Source organism: Littorina saxatilis, linkage group LG4 (genome assembly GCF_037325665.1).
Source record: "Littorina saxatilis isolate snail1 linkage group LG4, US_GU_Lsax_2.0, whole genome shotgun sequence".
In the NCBI taxonomy this organism is placed as follows: domain Eukaryota; kingdom Metazoa; phylum Mollusca; class Gastropoda; order Littorinimorpha; family Littorinidae; genus Littorina; species Littorina saxatilis.
The window spans coordinates 33,336,855-33,363,172 of NC_090248.1; the positions used below are offsets into that span (position 1 = coordinate 33,336,855).

The following is a 26,318-nucleotide window of genomic DNA, read 5'->3' on the forward strand; positions in this document are numbered from 1 at the left end:
TGACGACGACGACGACGATAACAACAACAACAACAAATGACATCGACGACGACGACAACAACAACAACAACAACAACAACAACAAAAACAACAACACGAGAACAACAACAATCACGACAACGAACATGACAACAACAACACCAACAACTACGACGACAACTACAACGACTGGGTTATGATGACATCACCAATGATTTATCAAATGTTCAGTGTCAAGGCTGTTAAAAAATCGTTAAATCCTATTTCTTCACTGATTCTTATGAAATTTTAAAGGTAGGTTTGTTGTCCCCAACTTATTTTCACTCCATACTTTTCCAGAAGAAAAACATAATTTTGGCAGTTAAAAACCGTTAAATTTCAATTCTTCACCGATATTTATGAAATTTTGTGGGTAGGTTCGTTGTCCCCAACTGATTTTCACTCTATACTTTTCCAGAAGAAAGACATAATTTTGGCAGTTAAAAAACGTTAAATTTCAATTCTTCACCTATCTTTATGAAATTTAGTGGGTGGGTCCGTTGTCCCAAACTGAATTTTAAGACATACTTTTCCAGACAAAAAACCTTATTTTTGGCAGTTAAAAACCGTTAAATCTCAATTCTTCATCGATATTTATGAAATTTTGTGGGTAGGTTCGTTGTCCCCAACTGATTTTCACTCCATACTTTTCCAGAAGAAAAACATAATTTTGGCAGTTAAAAACCGTTACATTTAAATTTTCACCTATCTTTATGAAATTTAGTGGGTGGGTCCGTTGTCCCAAACTGAATTTCAAGACAAACTATTCCAGTCAAAAAAACTTATTTTTGGCAGTTAAAAACCGTTAAGTCTCAATTCTACACCGATATTTATGACATTTTGTGGGTAGGTTTGTTGTCAGATTTGACATGATGGCAGAATTGAAAGTGTGAGATATCCTGATGTTTCACAATTTATGCTGCATAATTCAGCCCCATAGGCGCTTGAATTTTAGGTGGAGTTGGGGTTTTTTTCAGCCCAAACCAGTAACCCCCACATGGTTTTCATGTCCCTTTCTGAGAGACTTCAAGAAGTTTCAATTTGACGTCATGATTAGCCTGCCGCATTAGCAAGTATGAAAACACGTCATCGATGACACATTTTAAGACAGAGAGAGAGAGAGAGAGAGAGAGAGAGAGAGAGAGAGAGAGAGAGAGAGAGAGAGAGAGAATCATGTACACACAGATGGACGACTTCGCTTGGGGTATGTACTGCCCGGCAGTACACATCTACTTTATTGGTATGTTGTGTTTTGGTCGAATCGGTTTTGGGGGTAACCTTGTTTGAGCTGCGGTCACGCGACCCCTGTAAAAAGAATCTGTTATTTGGAAAGTGTGCCAGATATTCAAGTGCACCGCCTTTAACGGCTTTGAAAGTATGAATGGATGACAAGGGAGTTAGTGTTTTAGTTGGGTACGAAAAAAGTCGCAATCTTGTTTTGTGGTGTGTTTGTGTGCTAAGTTTATAAATAATAATTATTTTCATCAGTTCGATAGGAAGATTAGATGAAGCACACCACACTTGCACGTCACACAGCGATAGTTAGCGTTCCAGTTCAGTCTGCTGCGCTGGACTGAGTTTTGATGTTGGAAGACCTGCTTTTCGTAATTGTTATTTTGCCTTCACATTTCTCTACCACCAAAACGCGTTTTTTTTTTTTTTTTTTTTTTTTTTTTTTTTTTTTTTTTCGTTTTTTTTTTTTTTTTTATTTTTTTTATTCAATTAATAAAACACTAGATAACAAACATGGTATTTTCTGTTTGCACACATACTCTCTCATTTACATGCGGTTCAGAAAAACTTGTACATTATACAAAAGGACTAAAAATAGTCATACGTGAAAAAAATATACGTGTCAACATGTGTAGCATCAAAATGATCATATGTCATCATATATTGATCTTTTTTTTTTTAAACAATATTCGCATCATAATGTATGGCTGTCTTTACATTATATCAAAGAAAATAAACAATAGTTTGTTTTTAATTAATAAAACTTCAGACTAACGAAATCTCAAAACAACATGATTTCCAAAAATAATTTCCAGTGTTAATCGTGAATCGGTTTTTTTAAAAATGCTTACGCACATCTTTGCGATTAAAATAATGTGATTAATCTTCTTCATATTTTTGCTGTTACTTTTTATACCAAAAAGCACATCTGTAACATTCAACCTAATTCTTTCACCAATGTTTACTAAAATGTACATTTCAATATATTTCCAAAACCTGAGCACTGTTGGGCACTCAAAGAAAAAATGCTCCAATACATCAAGTTCATCCTTACAATATGTACAGTTTTTATCAGCCTTCACTTTCATTTTACACAATAAAATATTAGTTGGATAAATGTTTTGCAATATTTTCCAATGCAATACACGTAATCGAACTTCACTAGTGACAGTGGCTGCTAAGTTCCAATTCTTTTCGTCAATTTCAAATCCTAATTTTCTTCTCCAAAATCCTTCTGAACAGGGTTGGCTGTATTGTTTTCCTACCAGAATCTTTCGAATTTCTTTTACTGATTTAACTTTTTTCCCACAGAAGGTCGGAATGTCACAGACTGAACAATTTACATCGTTTATATCGACATTTCTTAAAAGGAGATGTACAGCTATTCGAACAACATTGTACTCAAGCAATCTATTTGCAGTGTAGCCAGTTCTTTCACACACTTCTTCATAGGTAGCAAAACGTCCATTCTCACACACATCGCTCACATACATTATACCACTTTTAATCCAATCCGCAAAAAAGAGTGGGTTTCCTTGACAAATTATATCTTTGTTGTTCCACAACAAACCGGAAACAGAATTACCATTATTATCGACTTGATTGTTATCAAGCCATGCCTTCAACACATCGGACCAAAATTCCGATTTAATACTGTCCAATCCTTTAAATGGTTTGCTATTAATGTTCGCAAAAAAACACTCAAAGCGACTCCCAAAACGGAAAAACAGTGCTTTTGGGAGCCATGACCATTTCTGGTCTTCATTAGACAGAGTTAGGTTCACAACCCAGCTTAACAAAAAGGAACACTGCATCTGACGCAAATCAATCATATTTAATCCACCTTGCTTTACTTCGTTACATAAAACAGTTATTTTCACCTTTTCAAATGCTTTTCTGTTGCAGTCTTTTTTGCGCCACACGAAGCGAAACATTAACCTATTAATTTCAGTTAGAACGTCGTCTGGTACAATCAGCGCCTGCATTATATAGACAAAATGTGGCAGAATAAACGTTTTGAATACACAGACTTTACCAATAATGCTCAAATTCCTTTTCTCCCACACGCAGATGAGCCTTTTTGCAACATTCACTCTCTCTTCCCAATTCTCTTTCACTTTTGACGCACGCATATAATTACAGAAATACACACCTAGAATTTTCATTTTGTCTGTACATGCAAAACCGCAACACTCATTCCTGCAATTCTTCCGCGACCCAAACCACATTAGTTTGGATTTTTGGTGATTTATGTTCAAACCTGATATTTCTGAAAATTTACCAATCAAAGCCAGGGCTTGGAACATGTCATGTTCATCTTGCAAAAACAATGTAACATCATCAGCATACAACAATAATTTCAAAACTTTATTCATATCTCCGTTGTTCCATAATGACATACCCTTTATATTTTTGGCCTCTCGAATTTTGATTGCTAACAATTCAACTGCTAATACGAAGGCTAGTGCGGAAAAAGGACACCCTTGCCTTATTCCGGAATCAATATTAAAAAATTCAGATAACCAACCACAATAGTTTACACAACTTTTTGCGTTTTTCATCAAAACATTAACCCATTTCACAAAATCAGTTCCAAAACCAAATTTTTCAAACATCTTCAACATAAACTCTTTGGAGATGCAATCAAATGCATGAAAAAAGTCAATTGACACCATCAATCCAGGCTTATTATGTAAATCTGCATGTTCTAAAACATCATCAACTAATCGCAATAAGGTTGAGACACGTCTACCTTTTATATACCCAACTTGATCCTCATTCACAACACTCCCTACAACATCAGAGAGCCGAAGAGCTAAACATTTCGCTAATAACTTATAATCTGTATTGGTCAGTGAAATAGGTCTCCAATTCTTTAAATCATTTCTTGATAAATCCTTCCCTTTATGAATCAGTGTAATTGCCGCTTTACACTGTGAATTAGATAGAGTTCCATTCTTAAAAGCAGAGTTAAAAGACGCAAGTATATACCTTTTTAGGCTCCTCCAAAAAAACTTATAAAACTCAACTGTTAATCCATCAATTCCAGGCGCAGAACCATTATTCATACGCTTTAGAGCTGACAAAACTTCTCCTTCTACCACTTCCCCTTCACAGCTGTCTTTCTGCTGATCATTTATTTTTAAAACCTTTGTTCCATCCAAAAAAGTGTCAATTTTTAAGCTCATGTTTCCCTCATCAATTTTCCGTTTATACAAATCAGCAAAATACGTTTTTTGGACGAGAATAATATCTTCTTGCGTTGTAACAATTCGTCCGTTATCATCTTTTACACTTTCCATTATTTTTGCGTTTGCTCTCGCCTTTTCTAACCCAAGAAAAAAAGGTGTGTTCCTTTCACCCTGCTCGATCCATTTAACTCTTGCACGCACCTGTGCTGCACGAGATTTACGCTGCTCTAACAGTTCTAACTGCAGCTTGACCTTCTGCCGTTTACCTTGCGTTTGAATACAGTCAGGGGAGATCCCAAGGGTTTTATCCAACTCATTTAATTCACCATACAGTTTTGCAACATCATTTTTAATTTCAAAACTTTTAAACTTACTAAAATTTTGGGAAAAATCCTTGATTCTCATTTTCAATAATTCCCAACCAAGTTGACAATCCTCTTCATCATCAAGTTGAAATGTGTCAAACATTTTGTTCATTTGATCAACAAAGCTCACATCATGCAACAGAGAATTATTAAATTTCCAATAACCCTCTCCTCTTACGACATCAGATAGTTTAATATGAATACTACAGCCTCTGTGGTCCGACGTCGCAACAGAGATTATGTCACAATCAACAATCTTTTCAAACACACTTAAGCTACTAAAAACGTAGTCAAGTCTTCTTGCCACAAATGGAATATTTTTTGACCATGTAAATTCTTTTCTATCTAAATTATGCATTCTCCATACATCGTATAAATCACATTCATTCACCAGGTCATTGAATTGTTTCACAACAACGTTTGAATGTTTCTCTCCACTTATTATGTCGAGCTCATTACTCATGACACAATTAAAATCTCCACACAACACTATATCACCATCTTCCTTTTTTAACATGTCTGAAACATCTGCAAAAAAAGTCATTTTCTCTCTAGACTCGTTTGGTGCATAAACATTTGCGATAATCAAACTTTGGTTATCACTACGAATCTTCACTGCAAGAATGCGCTTCGTTTCACACACGATCTTTACATGATCACAAACAAACCCTTTTTTTAATAATATAACCTGTCCCGCGCTATGCACGGTACTTTCGCTGTAAAACAGATCACCACCCCACTCTCTCCTCCATTCTTCACTGACATCTTTAGTAATATGCGACTCTTGCAAACAAATGACATCATACTTTTTGCTTCTGAAAAACGTAAACAAACTTTTCCTTTTTCTTTTGGTTCTTAACCCTCGAGTATTCAGCGAGAACAATTTCATGTTACAAGCCATTGTTAGTGTCCAGTATCAAGTTCTTGTTACACAGCACGTGCGCTAGTTGGCACTCGCATCAAGCCGTGCGTGTTTCTCCACGCCTTCTGTTGTTGGGGACACCCCCTCTGTCTCTTGGCGTGTCCGCTTGGGGGTATTTGACCGAGTGCGAGAGTCAAAATCGAGTTGTGTTTGTTTCTTGCCGTTCCTTTCCTTTGTTAATTGTCTACCTCTTTCTACGAGCGCTGATTTTCCCTGCTTCTGTTTTGGTTTGTGTTTTGCAGAGGAGTGTATGTTTGTGTTTTTGCTTTGAGGTTGCCTATTTGTCTGACTTGAGTTGCGCAGCCCTTGTGAGGGGGTGTCGTCTGTGGAAGCTTGGAATTCCTTGCTGACGTCAGTTGTCTGGGTTGTCTGGGTGTCTTCCCATTCGTCCTCTTCCGTCTCTCCATCACCACTTGCGTCATCGGTATGGGAGTCCTGCACGGGGCCGCTCTGTCCATCCTCATTGGTTGGTTCGGTTGGTTCGGTGGGCGCGCTGATGGGATCCCACACTGACGTGGGATGTGGGCGGTCACACACTGGATCGCCCTGCTTGTGGCCGCTGCCCTTACACGCCCTGCACGTGATAGGGTTGACACATGTCCAAACTCGCGTTGTTGCTTTTGTACCAAATTAGGGCCCCAATTGTAATATTCATTCGTTTTGAAGTGTGCACAATGGTGATTTTTTGCAACTTTACGAGAAAAAAAGGTATTACAGTGTGATCAAACTTTTCTGAAAAGTTCTAGTACGTCCAACAAACTCATCACAACGCCATGATACTTTTTTTGATGACGGGTAGTGTACATACACTTTGAGACATTTAAACATTTTGAATTATTTTATGTGGCCAGAAGCAGTTTGAACACCCACGTTGTTGTACCTTCTGGTACAGGCTCATACTCACCCTCGCGCGCTGAAAAAAACATAATTATAGACGCAAAGATATGCATTCGTTCACACACACACACACACACACACACACACACACACACACACACACACACACATACACACACACGCACGCACGCACGCGCGCACGCTCGCCAACTGTCTATCCGTTTGTGTAGAGCTGTGTGTGTGTGTGTGTGTGTGTGTGTGTGTGTGTGTGTCAGTCTCTCTCTTCTTTCTCTGTCTACTCCCTCCGCCCCAACCCCCACCCACTAGACTGATGATATTGCATTAAAGCCTTGAACCACGTTAGTAAACTATGTAACATTCTCCTTCGTTTTCTTTTAAGCTGGTGTTTCGGTTCTGAACCTGTGTGTAAAATATTGTATGTTGAAATAAGACTATTTTGATTTGTTTTTCATCAGGAGCGCAAGGGGCAACAAAGGATCTTGACGCCGAGTGTGACCCCTCTGCTGACACCTGCACCAACAGCGTAGACGGTACTGTCGGACTCACCTGCGATACTCTGGCCAATCCTGATGTGTGCAGTAAGTGTTACTCAACAGCATGAGTCGGCACACCTGTATATTATATACTCAGGACAAAAAAGGTCTTGTGTTGTAGCACATTCCCCAATCATGTACTCTATAGTTTCTATCACTCCGGACACAAGTGGATGAAATACTACAAGTCCGCTTCTAGTATAATAGACTTCTGCTCTGGAAAATAGTATGCAATTGTCACAAAGGTCGAAGGAAAAAAAGCGAGCAGCAATTAATTACTAATATATTTAATACAATGTAGATACTTTTGAAACAAGTCGTTTTGCGATGGAACCTTTAGTCCAGCATAGCACAGATGTTTAGTTTTTTTGCAAAAAGCAGTGTAAAGCAATAACTATTTTGGAAACAGTTGTTCAGATTGTTTGTTTTTTCCCGCTGGGTACTATGCAATCAAAACTTTAGCTCAGATTGATTAAACAAATAAAACAAAGTTATCAAAAGAAATTAAAACAAAGACATGTTCAGTTTGGTATACTTAACTTTATGTGTATGTGTGCAGAGATCAAAGTCGACCAGGCGTGCAGCGCGGACAAATGTGTGACGGGAGCAGCTTGTGACACGGCAAGCAGCAACCAGTGTAAATGTGGTGCCGGATACACAGCTACAGATGCTAAAGTCTGTGGTGAGCAGTTCGATCGACAATAAAAAGTCTCTACAACGAGATCAGTGGGAAAGACGTCAGGAGACGAAAACAGATAAACGAAGAAAACATAACTGAATAAATAAAGAGTGGCCAATAAAAATATTCCTATTTTCATTTTTCTCCCACATTTATGTATAAAAGGTGCGCACGAAAAGCGGACAAAGGGGCTAAAAAATAAAAGTTGACAAACAAGACTGATATTGTGATTTTTGCTAAGACAACAGATGTTGGAACCCAATTATGAAAAGAAAAGACAAATGCACTCAAATTATTTCACAAATTGTTCGTTTAAATTATTCAGCATGGCACTGAGACGTAGCATTCAGGTTATCTCGCACGTTTCTGAAGCTAGGGCTTTGAAACTTGGCACACTACCAAAGTATGGTGACCCCCAGATATGGTACAGATCACATTAAACCACATTGAATTTCAAGGTCACAGCTAGGTTAAATTTCCTTTCCAAACTGGACAATTGTCGTTGTACGTCTTACATGTTTTAAAGCAAGATCAGTTAGACTTTACATACTTTACATACTTTCAGAATTTCAGAACAAAAGTGACCACCTGGTTAATCTTTCTAAAATGTCAAGGTCACAGTGGGGTCACATCTTGTTCAAAATTTGGAATAGTGTCAATTTATTCAGCGCGTTTATAGCACAAACTTTGAAAATACAGACATTTTTAGTGTATGATGACCTCTACACGCGATTACAGTTTAGGTTGAAAAGGTCAAGGTCACAGTAGGGTTGCGTTGAGGTCAAACATAAAGATTTGTCATTGAGGATTTCTCGCATGTTTTTGAAGCTAGGGCTTTGAAACTTGGCACACTTCCAAGGTTTAATGACCCCCTTGTGTGGCGCAGGTCGCATTAAACCTCATCAAATTCAAAGGTCACAGTAAGGTGTAAAGTTGCTTTCCAAATTGGAAAATGTTCGTTGTCTTACATGTTTTAAAGCTAGAAACATTACACTTTAGCCAACTTTACATACTTTTAGAATGTTGATGACATTTAAAAAGAAAGTGACCTGGTTAATCTTTGTCAATTTCAAGGTCATAGCGGGGTCAGGTTTGGTTCAAAATTTGGAATATTTTCATTTCGTCAATGCGTTTATAGCACGAGCTGTGAAAATACACACATTTCTAGAGTATGCTGTCCTTTACACTGTCTAGTCTTTATAAAGTCTTGTTGAAAACGCCAAGCATCAAGGTCACAGCGGGGTCTTTTTGAGGTCAAAAATATAAATGTGTCATTGAGGTTATCTCGCATGGTTTTGAAGCTAGGGCGTTGAAACTTGGCACACTACCAAAGTTTGATGACCCCCAGGTATAATGCAAGTCACATCAAACCTCCTCAAATGTCAAGGCCACAGCAAGATTAAAGTTTCTTTCCAACCTGGACAATTGTCATAGTCTTGCATGTTTTAAAGCTGGATCCATTACATTTTACACACTTTCAGGATTTTCATGAAATCTAAAAAAGTGACCTCCTGGTTAATGTTTGTCAAATTTCACGGTCACAGCAGTGTCCCATCTGGATCAAAATTAGAAAAATTGTTAAATTCTTCCCACGCGTTTTATAGTGTATGATGTTCTCCACGCATGGTGAAAGTCTGGTTGATAAAGTCAAACGTCAAGGTCACAGCGGGATTGCGTTGAGGTCCATAATATAAATGTGTCATTTTCACTAATGCCTTCTAGTAATACCTGTGAAACGTCACAGGCTCCAAAGGTTTGATGCTGTTTGGTTTATGATAAAAATGATGCCAATTTTCATGATACGTGAAGCTTTCAGAGGGGTCAATTTGGAGTCACACAAACAGAGAAAATCTTTATGCGACTCACTTTTTGCCATACGGAATATAGATAAGAACCAAACTATCTGTTGTTCTAGCTCACTTGACATTAAAGAAAATGACGATTTGATCATTGTTGATCCGAACTCAAACCTGTTGTGACCTAGTAATATAACCAGGATCAACCAGACAAAACTTCGATGTCCAGAAGTAGTCAAACCTCAAAACAGTTGGAAGTATCCAAGATGTAAGCACCAAACACTTTTCAAACAATATTGTTTGCTTTGTTACAAAATAGTGACCACACTATGACCTTGAAACTTGAAACAGATCAACTAGACTTTGGTTTTGGTATGAACAGAAGTTTAATAAAGTTACATTTTTACATTTTTTTACCCAAACCATACCCCTAGGTCGACCAAACTTGGTTCATGTTTGAAGGTCATCGAATCTTATAGAAGCGAATGAGATGTCAATGGTCTAGCTTTTAAAATCTTCAAGAAATTAATAATTTTTCCATATTTTGATTCGAACATCATTCCGCTGTGACCTTGACATTTCACAAACGGATGATCAGACTTTGGTCACGTCAGAAGGGGCATCCAACCCTAGAAATGGTTAAAGTGTAAACTCTAGTTTTAAAAATGTTCAAAACATTGATAATTTTCCATTTTAAGATCCCAAATTGACCCTGTTGTGACCCTGAAATTTGACTTTGGTCAACCAGACTTGGGTCATGTTTGGAAGAGCTCAAGCTCTAGATCTACAAAGATGCACATGTGTTTAAGTTCTAGCCTCAGAGATATAAATACGAGCTAGTGACTATAACGTAGCCACGTTTTGAAGCTTAAAAGGAATCAACTTTCTGGCCTGCACTCGACCCCAATAGCTGTGACTTTGTAATTTGAGTATTATCACCCATACTGTAGTCACGTGTAAAGGTCATCGATGAAGTTTCATCTCTCTAGCTTACAATAAGTTTGATAATTTCATAACTTCGCATTATTTGTGCTTCAACTTGACCCCGCTGTGACCTTGAAATTTGACGAGAAACATTTGAAGAATCATTAAGCAAAGGCGTTGTGCGAAGTGCCAAGGCTATTGCTTTAAAGGCAATGCAGAAAATCATTTGTTATCCTTGTTAAGCCATACGCGACCGAGTTGTGACCTTGAAATTTGACAAGGGTCAATTATACTTCTACCATGCCTGAAGGCTGGCTTTTTAGCACCCAACTTGTGTGAATTTTCAAAGTTCTAGATGTACAAATGGTCAATAAATTGATAATTTTCCATTTTGATGATCCCAACTCGACCCTGTTGCGACCTTGACATTTTACCAGACTCAACTTAAGCTTTAATTTCCATCTCGGAGAATTATCAAGCAAATGTGTTATACCAAGTTCAATTTCTCCAGCTTCAAAAGCAATGCCACCCATACGCAACCCAGCTGTGATCTTGAATTGTACAAGGGTCAACCAGACTTCCAACATGTCAGAAGACTATTTAGCCCCGAATATGCGTGAAGATTCAAAGTTCTAGCTTCACAAGTGTCTGAGAAAAAATGCCGTTTTTTACAGGCAGGAGAACCAGTCGTGACCTTGAATTTTGTTGAGGATCGACTTGATCTTCTCCATGTCGAAGGATAATTGATCGATTGCGTTGTATGAAGTTTCAAGGTTCTAACTTTAGAAATAAAGCAGAAATGGATAACAGTCTGTTTTTTTAACCCATGAGCGACACGGCTGTGACCTTGAGATTTGACAAGGGTCAACCAGACTTTCACCGTGTCAAAACGTTATCAAGCCCTGAATGTGTGTAAAGTTTCAAGTTTCTAGCTTACCACAAAGCTGTGAAAAGTGTAAAGCCGAGCGGTGGTAGCTTCACGGGAATATTATCTGTCTGTGTCTAGGATGTAACCGTGCATGTGTTTTCGAAAGACATTTGTCAGGATGGCATTCAAAGCACACGCACCAGACGAACAGACGAACAAAATGTAAAGTCAACAAAAGTATGATAGGATTTCAAATTGTATTCAAACAAAAACAATCAAAAGAAAACATACGTGGGTCCTTCCATAGAAAGTATATCTATAAAGAGTCTAGGTTGGCTTTAATACAGTCTAAACACTACACTAACAAATAAAATTTGAGTCTTTACAATGCTGGAAAATCGGGCATGACCCGTAGGTACCCTAGCGATCTAACTTACTCTTTGAAAACAAAACCTAAGTCCTACCCTCGATGAAAAATCGGGCAGGGGTTTGGGGCCTGGACAAAATCGAGTGACGCCACTCGATCACTGCTTGTGGGTAACCTTTAGAGTAGCGCGCACTACTCTAATAAGCCTTGTGGTAACCTAGCAAACAGCGCGCACTGTTCACTATTGCTGGTCGGGACTGGAGCTGCGATTTGAGGACGTGGTCAAGCACCAAGGCACAAAACCACACGCAACTCCTGAAAGACACTGTCGAGCAGATGGCATAGGTTCCTGCACCTTTTGCCCAACTCAATGTATCTTTCGGGGAGAGGCACCGAGCAGATGGCATAGGTTCCTGCACCTTTCGCCCAACTCAGTGTATCTCTCCCCAGTGGTAGTTTTGATGACCCTGACTCTAAAACAGGGGAGACGCATGTTTCAGGCACTTATTAGGCACCCTACTCTCTCACACGTCTCCCGACCTCATGAGGACAGCGGCTTTTATAGCTAACGGGGCTTCCTCCCGCGTCACCCTAGCGAGGCCAATGAGAATCTCGCTCTGGCAGCGCGGGAGCAAAAGGGAGGGGAGGTGGAGGGCTCCGAGCCTGCTGCCAGCCTCCTTACCAACTGAAGTTAAATTCCTCAAATATACACAAAAGCTCTTCTATTAAGAAAATCCACATGAAAAATGCTGTACAAACATATGTCCTTAAACGACAAACCTTACAACGTATCTGTAGATACCAAACACTTGTAGGTAGACAAAAACGCAGACGAACTGCAAAACTTCCAATTACACTCTGTCTCTCAAAGACTGAGCAATTATGTTCACACAAAAATGCTTCTTCTCTAACACACAAAACGTCCGCTAGACGTTCATATCAAACGGCAAATCCATGCCCATAAAAACCCCACAAAAACGCTGCGTGCTCAAAGCAACAACGGCCATTGCCATAACAAAAACGTCGGCACACACCGGTTTCATCTGTCTTTATACATTCGCATTAGCCACATATATGATTAACATAGCGCCTACATTCTACTGAATAAAAGAATATATGTATTGAATATACGAATAAAAGGGATACCGAGAAAAAGAATGGCAAAATAAAATAGAGAGAGAGAGAGTATGCGTTTGTGAGTATAGCAGCAGAGAACGTCAAGCCTAGCCATAAACAAACCAAAGAAGGGGGTGGAAAGAGAGGGTAAAAAGAACACGCCCCTCTTCACCAAACCTTAATAAAAACTGACTGTAAAACTTAACAAAGATGATCCTAAAACAAAAAGGGACGTTATTTGTTGTATCAAAAACGATGTAATTAAAACATTACAAGAAAAGGCAGGGCAAAGAAGATCCTAAAATCTCCAAGTCGAATCATTTCCTACAGCTACATGGGGAGGGGGGGGGGGGGTGTAAAGTCCAGTTGCGGGAGGGGAGGGGAGGACTAGAACAAAGGCCCCTCTGTGGTCAGCTCGACTTCCCGGGGCCAGCCAAGCTCGCCTCAGCAACACATGTGAAAGTAATTAACTCGCCAGGTACCGGAGTTTCACTAAGGAATAGAGTAAAACTCAGATCTGGCAGCATAAAAGTGGTCAGCTTAAAATGACCTACTTTACACGGGCTATCCGTACTGTATCTCCTCTTGTACACTTACAATGCTCCTATGGGGAAAATAAGAGATACCAAAAAATTGTATGTGCGCTGCACTTTTCCCCACACCACGTATCTGTAGATACCAAACACTTGTAGGTAGACAGAAACGCAGAATAACTGCAAAAACAACTCATGCTCAATGCATCTACGGCCACTGCCGTAATCAAAAGGAACCGCTTGTACGCACCCGGTTTATTCTCTTTTTACATCATCAGTATATATGATTAACGTGAAGCCCTACATGTATTCTACTGAACAAATGGGTACATGTATTGAATATATGAATAAAAGGAATATCAAGGAAAAGGGTGCAAAATAAAAGAACGGAGCAATAGAGAGAGAGGGCGTGCGTGCATGTGTAGGGGCCTACGTATGTGTGTAGAAGCAGAAAATATTAACTCTAAGCTTAGCAACCTAAAGGAAAGGGAGAAAAATGCATTGCATCCGAAAACGAGATAATTAAAACGTTATCAGACAGGGTAAGAATATTCCAAAACTCAAATGTTTGTCACTCTGTACCGTACAACTAGGAGAGTTGCAAGTTCAGCCATTTCGGTCCTTTATCTTGGGGAGGGGCGGAAAAGGGGGGGGGTGAAAGGGGAGGTGTGGGTTTGGGGCAGGTCTGGTCAAGCTGGGGGCAGTGCCACAGGTGCAAGCGATTAACCGCTTGGCACCATAGTTTTGCTAAGAGAAAGAGGAAAAACCCAATTCTGGTGCACACAAGTTGTCGGTTTAAAGTGACCTATTTATGCACTGCCGATTTGTACTGGATGCCCTTTTGTACTATTGCAAGACTCTTATAGGGAAAATAACGGATGTCAGACCAAACGTATGTGTACTGCACTTTTCTCCACAAAAGGATTATTGTCTGTTTGTTTGTTTTTTACCCATACGAGACCCTGCTGTAACCTTCACATTTGACAAAGATCTTTCTGAACTTCTTTGTGTCGGAGAATCATTGAGCTACGGCGTTTATGATGTTCGAAGGCTCTCCCTTTAAAAACAACGGAAAAAAAATAATATTGGCCCATACGTGACCTTGAGATTAGACAAAGGTCAAACCAGACTTCCACCGTGTATGGAGGCTATTAAGCCCAAAAGTGTGTGAACTTTAGGGTTCTTGCTTTGAATAATTCTGAGAAAAAGGTTAATTTCCGTGTTGTTTTTTTTCACCAACACGAGACCTTGCTATGACCTTCAAATTTCTCAAAGATCAACCTGAAAGTTTCCTTGTCGAATGATGATTAAGCAAAAGCGTTGTTTGAAGTTTCAAGGTTCTAGCTTCAAAAATCTCTGAAAAAATATTTTTCTTCCGTTTTTTTATCTCCATGTGACCCAGCCGTGACCTTGAAATTTGACAAGGGTCAACAAGACTTTTACCATGCATGGGGGCGATTTAGCCCCAAATGTATGTGAAGTTTCAAGGTTTTAACTTAAAAAAGTCTCAGAAAATAATATATTTTCTTTTTTGAGAATGTGTTGCACGCAAGACATCACGACAAACGCTCGTGTTTTTATTTTGTTGCTTTAAGGTCGACTTGCGTACCCGCTCTTTTGCTAATCTCAATTAAAATTCATCTTGGAAGTTCGGTTTTATTACGCTTATAATTAAGAAGATTAAACTAAGACAACAAATAGTTAGTGTTCCCATTAAACTCGATAAGGTAGTGACATTTTATGTTGAACGCAAGATGGTGTCGCACGCAAGATCTCAAAAGATGTTGACGACATAATTTCAACACTTGGTAGCGCATTCGTGGTTCGTGATTTCTTCACAAATTTTGAACACAGAATGTGTCACGTGGTTCCCTAGATGAAGTAGATCCTTGTACATGTAAGTTTTGTTTTTAAAAGAAAATAACCGTTAATTACCGAACATTATGTCGCACGCAAGATATGACGACATTTTCAGATCGTTTTCAAAAATGCTGTTCAAAAGTTCTGCAGTCTTTATCGCTTGACGTGTCGACATCAATTCCAGAGTTTTTGAAAAAGAAATTTAGTAAATATCTGCGATTGAAAAATGTATGCCGTGATGACGACACATCTTGCGTGCGACACCTTAAAATTCGGTTATCGAAAAAAAAAAAATTCTCTCGAGATTTAGATTGGACGTTTGGTCTCGTCTGTTAAGCGATGTTTCAGGCATTCAATCAAACTAAATGCAAGGCATTTGTGCTTCTTGTTATTTTTCTGTGGCATATTCAAAACACGAGGTATCACGATGTCCGCTTTCAGATGGCCGGTTTTGGCGTTATTTTTGACTTTAAACAAGGATAACTTCAAAACCGTTCAAGTCAGACACACGAAATTATGTCCACTATATCTTCGCACATTCATCCACACACACACCAATTTTCAGCAGACACACGTTTTTAGAAACATTTTTATTGTAAAACAAAAGCCGTCTTCTGTTCTGTGGGCGCCTTTTGGCACTTAGTCACATACAAAAATTAAAACAACTGACCGAAGATGTATGTTTGTAGGTTATGTGGACCCTGGAATGGACCCCCATTTTAAAGTAAAAAGAAAAGAAAAGATAAAGACTGGTTTCAGTCATTGAAGAAGCTTCTTGGGATTAACTTATAAAATAGCGCTCACGCTTTCAAAAAAAAAAAAAAAATATCAAACAGTCTTTTTTACGTGCACATTATTTATTTCATTTATTTCCTTTATGTTTTTGATCCGGTTTTTTAGTTTCATGTTGTACTTAATTAATGTTCTCGTAAAAATGATCCAAAATTTCAAATTCAGATTTAAATTCATCTGACTTGCACACTGAGATGTTTTATATTATTTTGTATTAAGTAACAGTAGTGGGCTTTTGACAATGACTAGCGTTTGAACCTCCTGTGCATGAACGTTGCTGACACAGTCGGTCCTGGACGTAGTGATCGCAATGCAGTGCGAGTAAACCGTGTTCACGCTTTATTGGGGCGGTGGCCATCTCCTGTGCTCTGCCGCCTTTACCTTCCCCCGGCCCTGAATCATTAATCACTTTTTGTTTTAGGTCAATTCCCGATAACAGCTCCAATTGACAGAGGACTTTTAGTTTTATATATTCGTGATGGCCTCTTCGCTGGTCCATTTGAAGTGCTCAGATTCCTAATATCTATCTACCGTCATCAGGATTTCACTATCAAAAGCCACATAAGTGACTTTTTAGGGTCATTTTCTTGGCTTTTTCGGCAGTGTTGAACATTCTTTCACACTTCACACATTTCCGTTTTCCATCTACAACAACCTAGAGCAAAAGCAAAAACACATAGAACCTGGCCATGACTTCTCTTGAATCAATAAGCCTTTGTCATGGACGGAGTTAAACACCATCAAAGACCAAATCACGATTTAATATTTTTCATCCTTAATGTTTTTAAATGTGGCTTTTTTTTCTTTTTTTTTATGAATGAGCTCTTTTCGTAAATTATATCTTACATATTACCTGAAACAATTTAAAAAAAAACTATTACTTTGCGATTCTCACTGTTTTAGTTTTTTCGTGTTTGTTATTTTTTGTTTAAAAAAAAACACACAGTAAAAACAACAGTTTTTAACGTTGTTTATATCGTGTTTACAATACCTATTTTGAAAATTAGCCCAAAAATCCATTGCAGGTCGTTTTCCCCCAAAGAATTTCTCTGCATTTTTATACAAAAACGTACTTGATAATTAAGTAAAAACTAGAACACAACCATTGTCAAACGCTGATTAAGAAAAAGATGATTACAAACTAGAAGGGCGAGGCCCTCGGGCTCACGTTCGAAGACAGAGAAACCCCCACCCCTCTCTTTAAGAATCCCTCCTTTTTAAGCCTTGATTTTCTCATATTTTTGGTATTCTGAAATGGGGGGTTTCACTGAAGTATGTCCTTCTTATAATGATGTCACCTACATACTTATAATTATCAAGCATGTTGAAATCTTACTGTTTGTGTTAAAAGGCTGGCGGTGTCTCTGATCCAAAACTAATAGTTTACGGCGGCGGAGTGGGCCTTTAAGACAACAAAATACTTACGGGACGGATGTTGGATAGATTGAGAAAGTTGTTTGTTATCGCACAAGTGTGCGCCTGTTTGTGCGCGCGCGCGCGTGTGTGTGTGTATGTGTGTGTGTGTGTGTGTGTGTGTGTGTGTGTGTGTGTGTGTGTGTGTGTGTGTGTGCGTGTGTGAGAGAGAGAGAGAGAGAGAGAGAGAGAGAGAGAGAGAGAGAGAGAGAGAGATTTTGGTCAAGCAATCTTTGACGGATCCCGGATTATTGGATTGCATTTCAGCTTGGAAGCTAAACACAATTATGAATGAGTTTGGTCATTGCAAATCTAAACATTCTAATACAAATTAAAATGTTAGAAATCGATCAAAAAATTGATTACATGTTTTTTATATTTAGTCAAGTTTTGACTAAATATTTTAACATCGAGGGGGAATCGAAACGAGGGTCGTGGTGTATGTGCGTGTGTGTGTGTGTGTGTGTGTGTGTGTGTGTCTGTGTGTCTCTGTGTCTCTGTGTCTCTGTGTGTGTGTATGTAGAGCGATTCAGACTAAACTACTGGACCGATCTTTATAAAATTTGACATGAGAGTTTCTGGGTATGATATCCCCGAACGTTTTTTTTCATTTTTTTGATAAATGTCTTTGATGACGTCACATCCAGCTTTTCGTGAAAGTTGAGGCGGCACTGTCACGCCCTCATTTTTCAACCAAATTGGTTGAAATTTTGGTCAAGTAATCTTCGATGAAGCCCGGACTTCAGTATTGCATTTCAGCTTGGTGGCTTAAAAATTAATTAATGACTTTGGTCATTAAAAATCTGAAAATTGTAAAAAAAAAATAAAAATTTATAAAACGATCCAAATTTACGTTTATCTTATTCTCCATCATTTTCTGATTCCAAAAACATATAAATATGTTATATTCGGATTAAAAACAAGCTCTGAAAATTAAATATATAAAAATTATTATCAAATTGTTTTTTTCGAAATCAATTTAAAAACACTTTCATCTTATTCCTTGTTGGTTCCTGATTCCAAAAACATATAGATATGATATGTTTGGATTAAAAACACGCTCAGAAAGTTAAAACGAAGAGAGGTACAGAAAAGCGTGCTATCCTTCTCAGCGCAACGAATACCCCGCTCTTCTTGTCAATTCCACGGGCACTGCCTTTGCCACGGGCGGTGGAGTGACGATGCTACGAGTATACGGTCTTGCTGCGTTGCGTTGCGTTCACTTTCATTCTGTGAGTTCGACAGCTACTTGACTAAATGTTGTATTTTCGCCTTACGCGACTTGTTTTTTATCATTTCCCGATTCAAACAAAATAATATGTTCTGTTCGGATTAAAAATAAACTAAATTTAAAAGAATAAAGAAAAGCACGCTTTCCTGTCAGGTCTGTACGCTACTGCGCTATACCGGCTTGTCATCGCTACGTTTTTCACGTTAATCAGTGTCAGCGCTTTCAGTCTTTGTCGCGGGGTATTCGCAAAGAAAGCACTGTCTTCCTGAAATGCAGTGCGTTCAGTGCAGGGATGGCCAAATCTAAAAAACATAACTTGCCAGCCGGGCAAGTAACTCGATAAAAGTCACTAGCCTGCCAGAAATTCCACAAGCCCGGTAAATATCCAGACAAACAAACTGTTAGTATGAATGATTGTCAGGTATAACACACTAAATAGAGGAGGTACGTATGTGTGATCAAGAACGGGACTGCGCTCAGCTGGCGTTTTGTTTGGCTTTTATACACCATTCTTCACTGACGCAAGTTGCTATGAGTAATCTTTGTTTCGCTCGACTTGATCTGTTCCAATTTGAGTATTGATGTTCCAAACGAAACTGTGTTCTTTTCTGTTCATACGGTGATAAGAATTTCGAACAAACAAAACCCACCATCGTCTTTCCATCCAACTCAAACGTACCACCTCTCCCCTATCCGCTGTCACCCACCATTGTTCTTTGAATGGTCGATCTTTTCTGGTTCAGTGTCATTCATCGAGTTTGACAGATCGACTAAATGTATTAATTTCGCTCCACGCGACTTGTTGAAAATGTATCGGGAATGCAAAATGAACCATGAAACATGGGTTAACTGTTGTTCCTACTGTGTTTTCATGACGAACAGTAGAATATTCTTATTGTCCAAAAGTGATACTATACCGTGCTTTGTTGAAGCGTCTCGATCTATCACTGAGAACTGCTTGTCGTTTCAGTTAAGCAGGAAAAAAGAAAGATGTTTAGTGCTTGATGCGAATAAATCAACACCACATGTACTTGGACATGAAATATTGTTCATGTTTCTGTTGTTAAGAAGTGATCCTTTGAGACATCGCAGCTCTAAACGTTGTACAAAACTGTGTAAACTAAGCAATTTAACAACTAGGCAGATGCAGATCTTCTCGATGAGGCTGTTTATTGTACAACCAGTTATTCAGGATGACCCCCAAAAATGCTACCCACAAAAATGCTATGTTAAGTGTGTGTGTGTGTGTGTGTGTGTGTGTGCGTGGGTGTGTGTGTACCCATGTTTCCACAGGTTTGGTTGCCTAAATCACCATAAGGCAACTATCCACACGTGGATGGCAACCTAAACTCTGGATGGCAACCTAATTGTGTGGATGCTCGCTTCATTTAACACCGTTAAATTGACTTTTTTGACGGAAAGAATGTCATAACAATGTTCAAAATGACATTCTTTCCGTCCTCTATAGGCGACGAAATAGGTCAAATTTTGTGCATTTTTTAGTGCAAAATTCTTCGATGCCGGAGCGAGTACTGCACCCAGTGCTGTTGTAGTGCAAGTGCACTAGAAAGGCACTACACCCAGTGCCGCCTCTTAGGTAACCATCCACACTTTAGGTACGTGTGATTTCTCTCTCTCTCTCTTTTTTTCTCTCTCTCTCTCTCTCTCTCTCTTTCTCTCTCTCTCTCTCTCTCTCTCTCTCTCTCTCCGTATTTAAAAAAGGAGATGTGTGCTCTTACCTTTTAGTGAGAGTTAGACAAGCGCCCAGAGACAAATAAGCTAATTATCGGTAACTGATGTTTACAATAGTTCTCTATACTTGCTTGTGGAAAAAAAAGTTAACAACAATAGGGATGGGACAACTGTGAGATTCAGAAGGAATAATGACATAAACGGGAAACAAATCTGACTGATTCTGACGATATCAATGCGGAACCTTGTTTCTGTGAATTAGGTTTTCGAGGTGTCTGTCGTGTAGGCATAAGAAAATTATTATTTACTTCAATGTCTACTGAGCTCGAGCAGCACATCATTTGAAATTGTTTCCGATTCATATTACTTAGGTCAAAAGAATAAGAAACAAATGTCATTGTTATGAATTTGGAGGACAAAGAATAATGTACTATGAGTCAGGATTCCGAAATGGCGACGCTGAATTTGCGAACAGATCGGCGGCACGGACAGGGCGATTTAGATTTCAAAATGATCAAGCTTATTCCCCAAGTTGCATGGGGCGGTAAATTATGCCTGAAAATTACTGAGCACGTGGTTCTTGCAATGCGCATGTCATAATATAGTTATGCAAGGATAATAACTATACAAAACAAGTCGCGTAAGGCGAAAATACAACATTTAGTCAAGCTGTCGAACTCACAGAATGAAACTGAACGCACTGCATTTTTTCAGCAAGACCGTATACTCGTAGCATCGTCAGTCCACCGCTCATGGCAAAGGCAGTGAAATTGACAATTCAGTAGAGCGGGGTAGTAGTTCCGCTGAGAAGAATAGCACGCTTTTCTTTATCTCTATTCTTTTTAACTTTCTGAGCTTTTTTTTAATCCAAACATACTATACCTATTGTCACGATCGGGTGACAGAGACCAAGAAAGTGTCACTCAGTGGAGTGCCTGTTCTTGGTCGATTATGATAGAAAGCGCCTGTACGTGATATTGGGCTACAGCAGAGTTTGCTGACAGTGCTCAATGAACACGGAGGGTTTGCTGCGCACGAGTTTTACAGTGGAGGTTTCTGCTGTCATAGGGCTGACGGTTTATTCGTTGACAGCGCACACGGGATTTTCAGGGATTGAGTTTCTCGTGTCTTTTTTCTGCTTGGGGAGGCAGAATTGTGTATAGCTGGACTGGTTTTGTGACAAGGTCAGTCACGTGTTATTGGCTAGGTTGTCTGAGAGAGACACAAGCACGGGACACTTGACACCCAGCGGCAGAAGGGGAAGGACCTAATACACAGTTTCTAGAGTATGATGGTTTTTCACCGAATATTATATTCGGCACTCTAGGGGAGCTTCCACCAGTTTTTCCTTTCTCACTGCCACTACTTTGCTGAGGACAAGTCGTCAACTTTCCTTCGTCGGCGATGGCTTTCGCATAAGGATTCGACAAGGGGTTCTGGAGGTTTTTGGTCACTGTTGACGAACAGAGGCTGTTCCAGGGAGGAAGCGGACTTTGCTTCCATTGAGAGTACAATCATAGGCTTTTGAGGTAATAAATCATTATTTAACGCTGTTGATGAGTCTGTGTTGTGGAATGAAATACTCTCTGTTGTTCTTTCCAGGTTAGCGCATAATTTACTCTCTGTGACGCTAAAATACTAATCTGTATATGGTTTTTGCAGATAGGGAGAGAAGGACGGAAAATGACTGTTTTGTTGTTGTAAAAAGTCCGTTTTGTGCAGGCCCACGTGCTCGATGAGGTATTTAAAGATGACACGTTTTAAGGTGGTGGGTGAGGGGTAGCAGACATGTTTAGTGCACCGATGCTTTCTGTTTGCAGCCTTCGTTTCGTTTTCCTGTAACCGCTGCACGGCTGCCTTTGGCGGGACACTGCTAGCTGCAGACGTTGGAGCTGGGACCTGAGGAAGCTACGCTAACCGGCTAACCAGCAGACCGGCTAACCAGCGAACCGGCTAACCAGCAAACCGGCTAACCAGCAACCCGGCTAACCAGTATACCGGCTAACCAGCATACAGAAAGAAAGCTAAGTGCACCGTGTCTTACGCACCCCGTTGACCACCGTTGTCTTTTCTTATCTGTGATTTCATTGGAGTAGTGACAACGTGGGGTGTGTGACCCCTGCATGAACTAGAGCTTTTTGAACAGAACATTCTCATTTGACTGTATTTACACGGGATCAGCGTGTTACTATAATTTTCTATATACTACTGGCATTTTGTCAGTGATCACGGGTTTTTTACGTGTTGAGAACGTAAAAGGAACACATTTTGAGTGAAGGCTCGAGGGAGGTGGCGAGTTTATACATAAACAGGCGTCTGAAACTTATACTTTTGTTGACTCTATTTAATTGTATGTTCGCGAGAGTGGATCGTGGTGTGGTTAGTTAATTAGTAGTAATTAACCGGTTCATAATCACCTTAAGTGATATATTGAAACGTGACACATGGGGGCCAAGCCGGGATTTACTCAGTTAATTTCCAACTGATAAAGACCCACCAATTAAGGATAACTAAGAGCAGATAATCTCGTCAGTGCTCGACTTATTTTCTGCTTGGTGCTACCCTTTTTTGTATAGTTTTGATCATATACCACACCTTAAGCGATTCACATCTTGCAGGAAATGTAAATTGTAATTTGTGAGCTATTGTATGCGCTAACTGTGATTACCTCCCTTTCCTTTGTTTGTGAATCTGTGTTGTTGTACGTTCAGTGTTTTCCGTTGCAGAGAGCTGAGCGGGGTTAGCGGATTTGTTATTCGTTTTACTCAGTTTTCTCTACATTGTTGTTTCGCATTCTGTAACAGGTTACATTTCTACCGTCTTGTTTTACTTGGATTTTTCTCCATATTTTGACTTTGTTGGAATTTTGGGGGGGAAGGGTCCGAGGACTTCTGTCCTAACCAAGGCTGTGGGAGACACTCTGTTTCACCGCAAAAAGCAGCCGATAAAGTAGGCCACGGCTGTGGGAAACACTTTGTTTCACCGCAAAAAGCAGCCATAAAGTAGGCTACGCGATTTGTTCTACACCGTTTGGATTTTTTCTTCTGCATTTTCCGGTTGCTGGATTTTTGTATCCACCGCTTTCATCACCGCGTGTTCTAGCTATAGCTGCGTTAGACTTACTTTTGTGATAAAGCTTTGCTAAACTAACCATGGCTACAGGGGGATCTCCTACGAAGAGATTAACTTTTGAGACTCCTGGTAGCGAGGAACAGACAGAGCGAGACGCACGCGTTAGAGCGCGTAGTTTGCTTAAGCGCAAGGAGTTAGAACGTAAAGAAGACATAGAGCGACAGACGAGAAAAGAAGAGCTTGACAGACAAGAACGACAGGCCGAACGGGACAGACAGGACAAGAAAGAGAAAGACGAACGTGACAGACAGGAAAAGAAAGACGAACGTGACAGACAAGAACGGAAAGAGAAAGATGAACGAGACAGACAAGAAAGGGAACGGCAGGCCGAACGTGACCGACAGGATAAGAAAGACGAGCTTGAGAGACAGGAACGACAGGCAGAACGTGACAGACAGGACAAACAGGCCGAACGCGATCACCAGCTAGAGCTAGCTAGACTACAGGCCGAGAAGGGTACGCTTACTCAGGCTAGCGCGCCGACGTTTGTTGCCGACCGTACGAGACTGCCGACGTTCGATGATGACAAGGACGAGCTCGACGACTTTTTACGCCGGTTTGAGCGCATTGCATCTGACCAGAAGTGGGAAGAGGCCACGTGGGCTAGCCGCCTTAGCACCTGTTTAAAAGGACGCGCATTGCAGCTCTACAACGCTTTGGAGGACGACGAGGCGAGAGACTATCAGGCACTAAAGAAGGCGTTACTCCAGCGCTTCAACCTGACTGCGGAAGCCTACAGACGACGTCTGCGTAACAGCAAGAGACTGAGCGGCGAGCTGAGCCATCAGTTTGTGGCACGCCTTAATCTCTACCTGCGGCGCTGGGTGGAGATGGCCGAAAAGGACTGGACCGTCAACGACCTTGCCGACCTCATTGTCATGGAACAACTGATGTCCAGCCTGCGACCTGAGGTGGTGACCTTTGTGCAGGAACACCAGCCTAAGACTACTCAGGAAGCAGCCGACTGGATCAGAGTACACGAGGACGCCCAGGCGATCTCTGGCAAATCTTCAGGCTCACGGCCGGGAAAATCGGGAAATTCAGGTTCTTCAGGACCCAAGGACGGGAAGGACGATCAGGGACACAAAGGATCAAGTTCCAGAACTGACATCCAGTGTTATTACTGCAACAAGCGGGGCCACGTGAAGAAGGACTGCCACAGGAGACAGGCTGACCAGAAGGGCGTACACTTTGTTGGCAGTGAGGAGTTAAGGGACGTCACGAGCTCATGCACAATTCCACAACTCTGCGTTCCGTGCTCCAGGAAACATTTCCAGCCCCACTGCAACGTCTACGTTAACGGAGTGAAGGGCGAAGGTCTGCGGGACACAGGGGCAGACATGATAGTGGTTCGGGCGAGTCTAGTTCCAGCTATGGCCTACACAGGAGACAGCATCAGGGTGAGAATGGCCGAGGCATCTCACGCTTACGACTTGAACACGGCAGTGATCAAGGTCGTAACACCGTTGTTCACGGGGACCATTGTGGCCGTCGTCATGGACGATCCTCCATGCGACCTGCTCATTGGGAACCGGGTTCAGTTTGTGGACGGCGTCACCAGGGAGGTTCCCGTTTATCGGTCTCCCGACGTCATTTCAGTGCTCACGCGGGCACAGGCGGAGCGAGAGGACAAACCTCTCAAACCCCTACCTGCTGCACGAGCTGCCCTGGGGAACGTGACCCCCGCGCTTCTCGCGAAGGCTCAGGCATCTGATCCGACATTAGCGACTCCTCGGGAGCACGCGAAGTCGGGGAAGGTGAAGCTGAGCGGGAAGCGTGGGAGGTCAAAGTTCCTCAGGGACAAGAAGTTGCTCTACCGTGAGTTCAGCAACCAAGAAGGTACATTCAAACAGGTTGTCGTGCCTCGCGAGTTTCGCGAGGGTGTCATGGCAACGGCACACGACTCGATTCTGGGAGGTCATCTTGGCACCAAGAAGACCACGGATCGTGTCTGGCGCCACTTTTACTGGCCAGGCATCTGCACGGATGTCCGACGTTTCTGTGCGTCCTGCGATAAGTGCCAGAAGGTGGTTGCCAAAGGAAGGGTGAGGAAGGTCCCCTTAGAGAAGATGCCGCTCATCGACGAACCCTTTCGTCGGGTGGCAGTGGACATCATCGGGCCCATCTTGCCTGCGTCTGAGGACGGAAACAGATACATTTTGACCATGGTGGACTACGCTACTCGATACCCAGAGGCGATCCCTCTGAAATCGATTGAAGCCACGCGAGTAGCTGAGGCTCTGGTTACTATGTGGTCCCGGCTGGGAATTCCATCAGAGGTACCACTGGGCGAAAAGTCACGTTTTGGCACTATAACGTGGCATATAACATGAAACATGAAGTTAATCAACTAAATTTTGTGGCATTATACCTGTGCGATTCACATCAAGTTAGAAAAACTGCCGTAACGCAATAAAATCCCTGGGATTTTAGCGGGGTGCAAAACACGGTAAAACATCGAGTTTTGGTGTCTGCGTTTTGGACGTTTTCGCTACGTTAACGCACGGCGATTCACGTCGTGTTAAACGCGTTTCAGCAGTGCGCAAAACACCACAAAACCTATGGAGTTACGATAAGTTTTTCTGGTTTCTAAAACTTGATGTTAGAGTGTTGTTTTGATGGATTATTCTGCGTTTTAATCAGCCTGGTGCCGAACCCCGTCCGCCTCTCGGCGAGTCTGCAGAATCAGACGATTATCGGCTCCCTCTCTCTCTCTAGTTTCTCTCTCAGCACGGTCACACACACACACACACACACACACATACACACACACACATTCACACCGTCACTGCACA

The 26,318-nt window shown here is 40.9% G+C and overlaps 1 protein-coding gene and 1 long non-coding RNA gene across 2 annotated transcripts in view; one reads left to right on the forward strand and one right to left on the reverse strand.

Moving 5' to 3' along the window:
• Positions 1-26,318, forward strand: part of LOC138964544 (delta-like protein D) — a 103,699-nt gene that overhangs the window by 49,605 nt on the left and 27,776 nt on the right. The window contains exons 2-3 of the mRNA XM_070336527.1: positions 7,043-7,165; positions 7,680-7,802. Coding sequence (XP_070192628.1) covers positions 7,043-7,165; positions 7,680-7,802 — 246 coding nt within the window. The remainder of the gene's footprint in view (positions 1-7,042; positions 7,166-7,679; positions 7,803-26,318) is intronic.
• On the reverse strand, positions 1,771-26,161 carry LOC138964545 (uncharacterized). Its single transcript, XR_011455137.1, has 2 exons — positions 25,807-26,161; positions 1,771-5,409 (listed from the first exon to the last, which is right to left on the reverse strand). It is a non-coding gene; the product is annotated as an uncharacterized lncRNA (long non-coding RNA).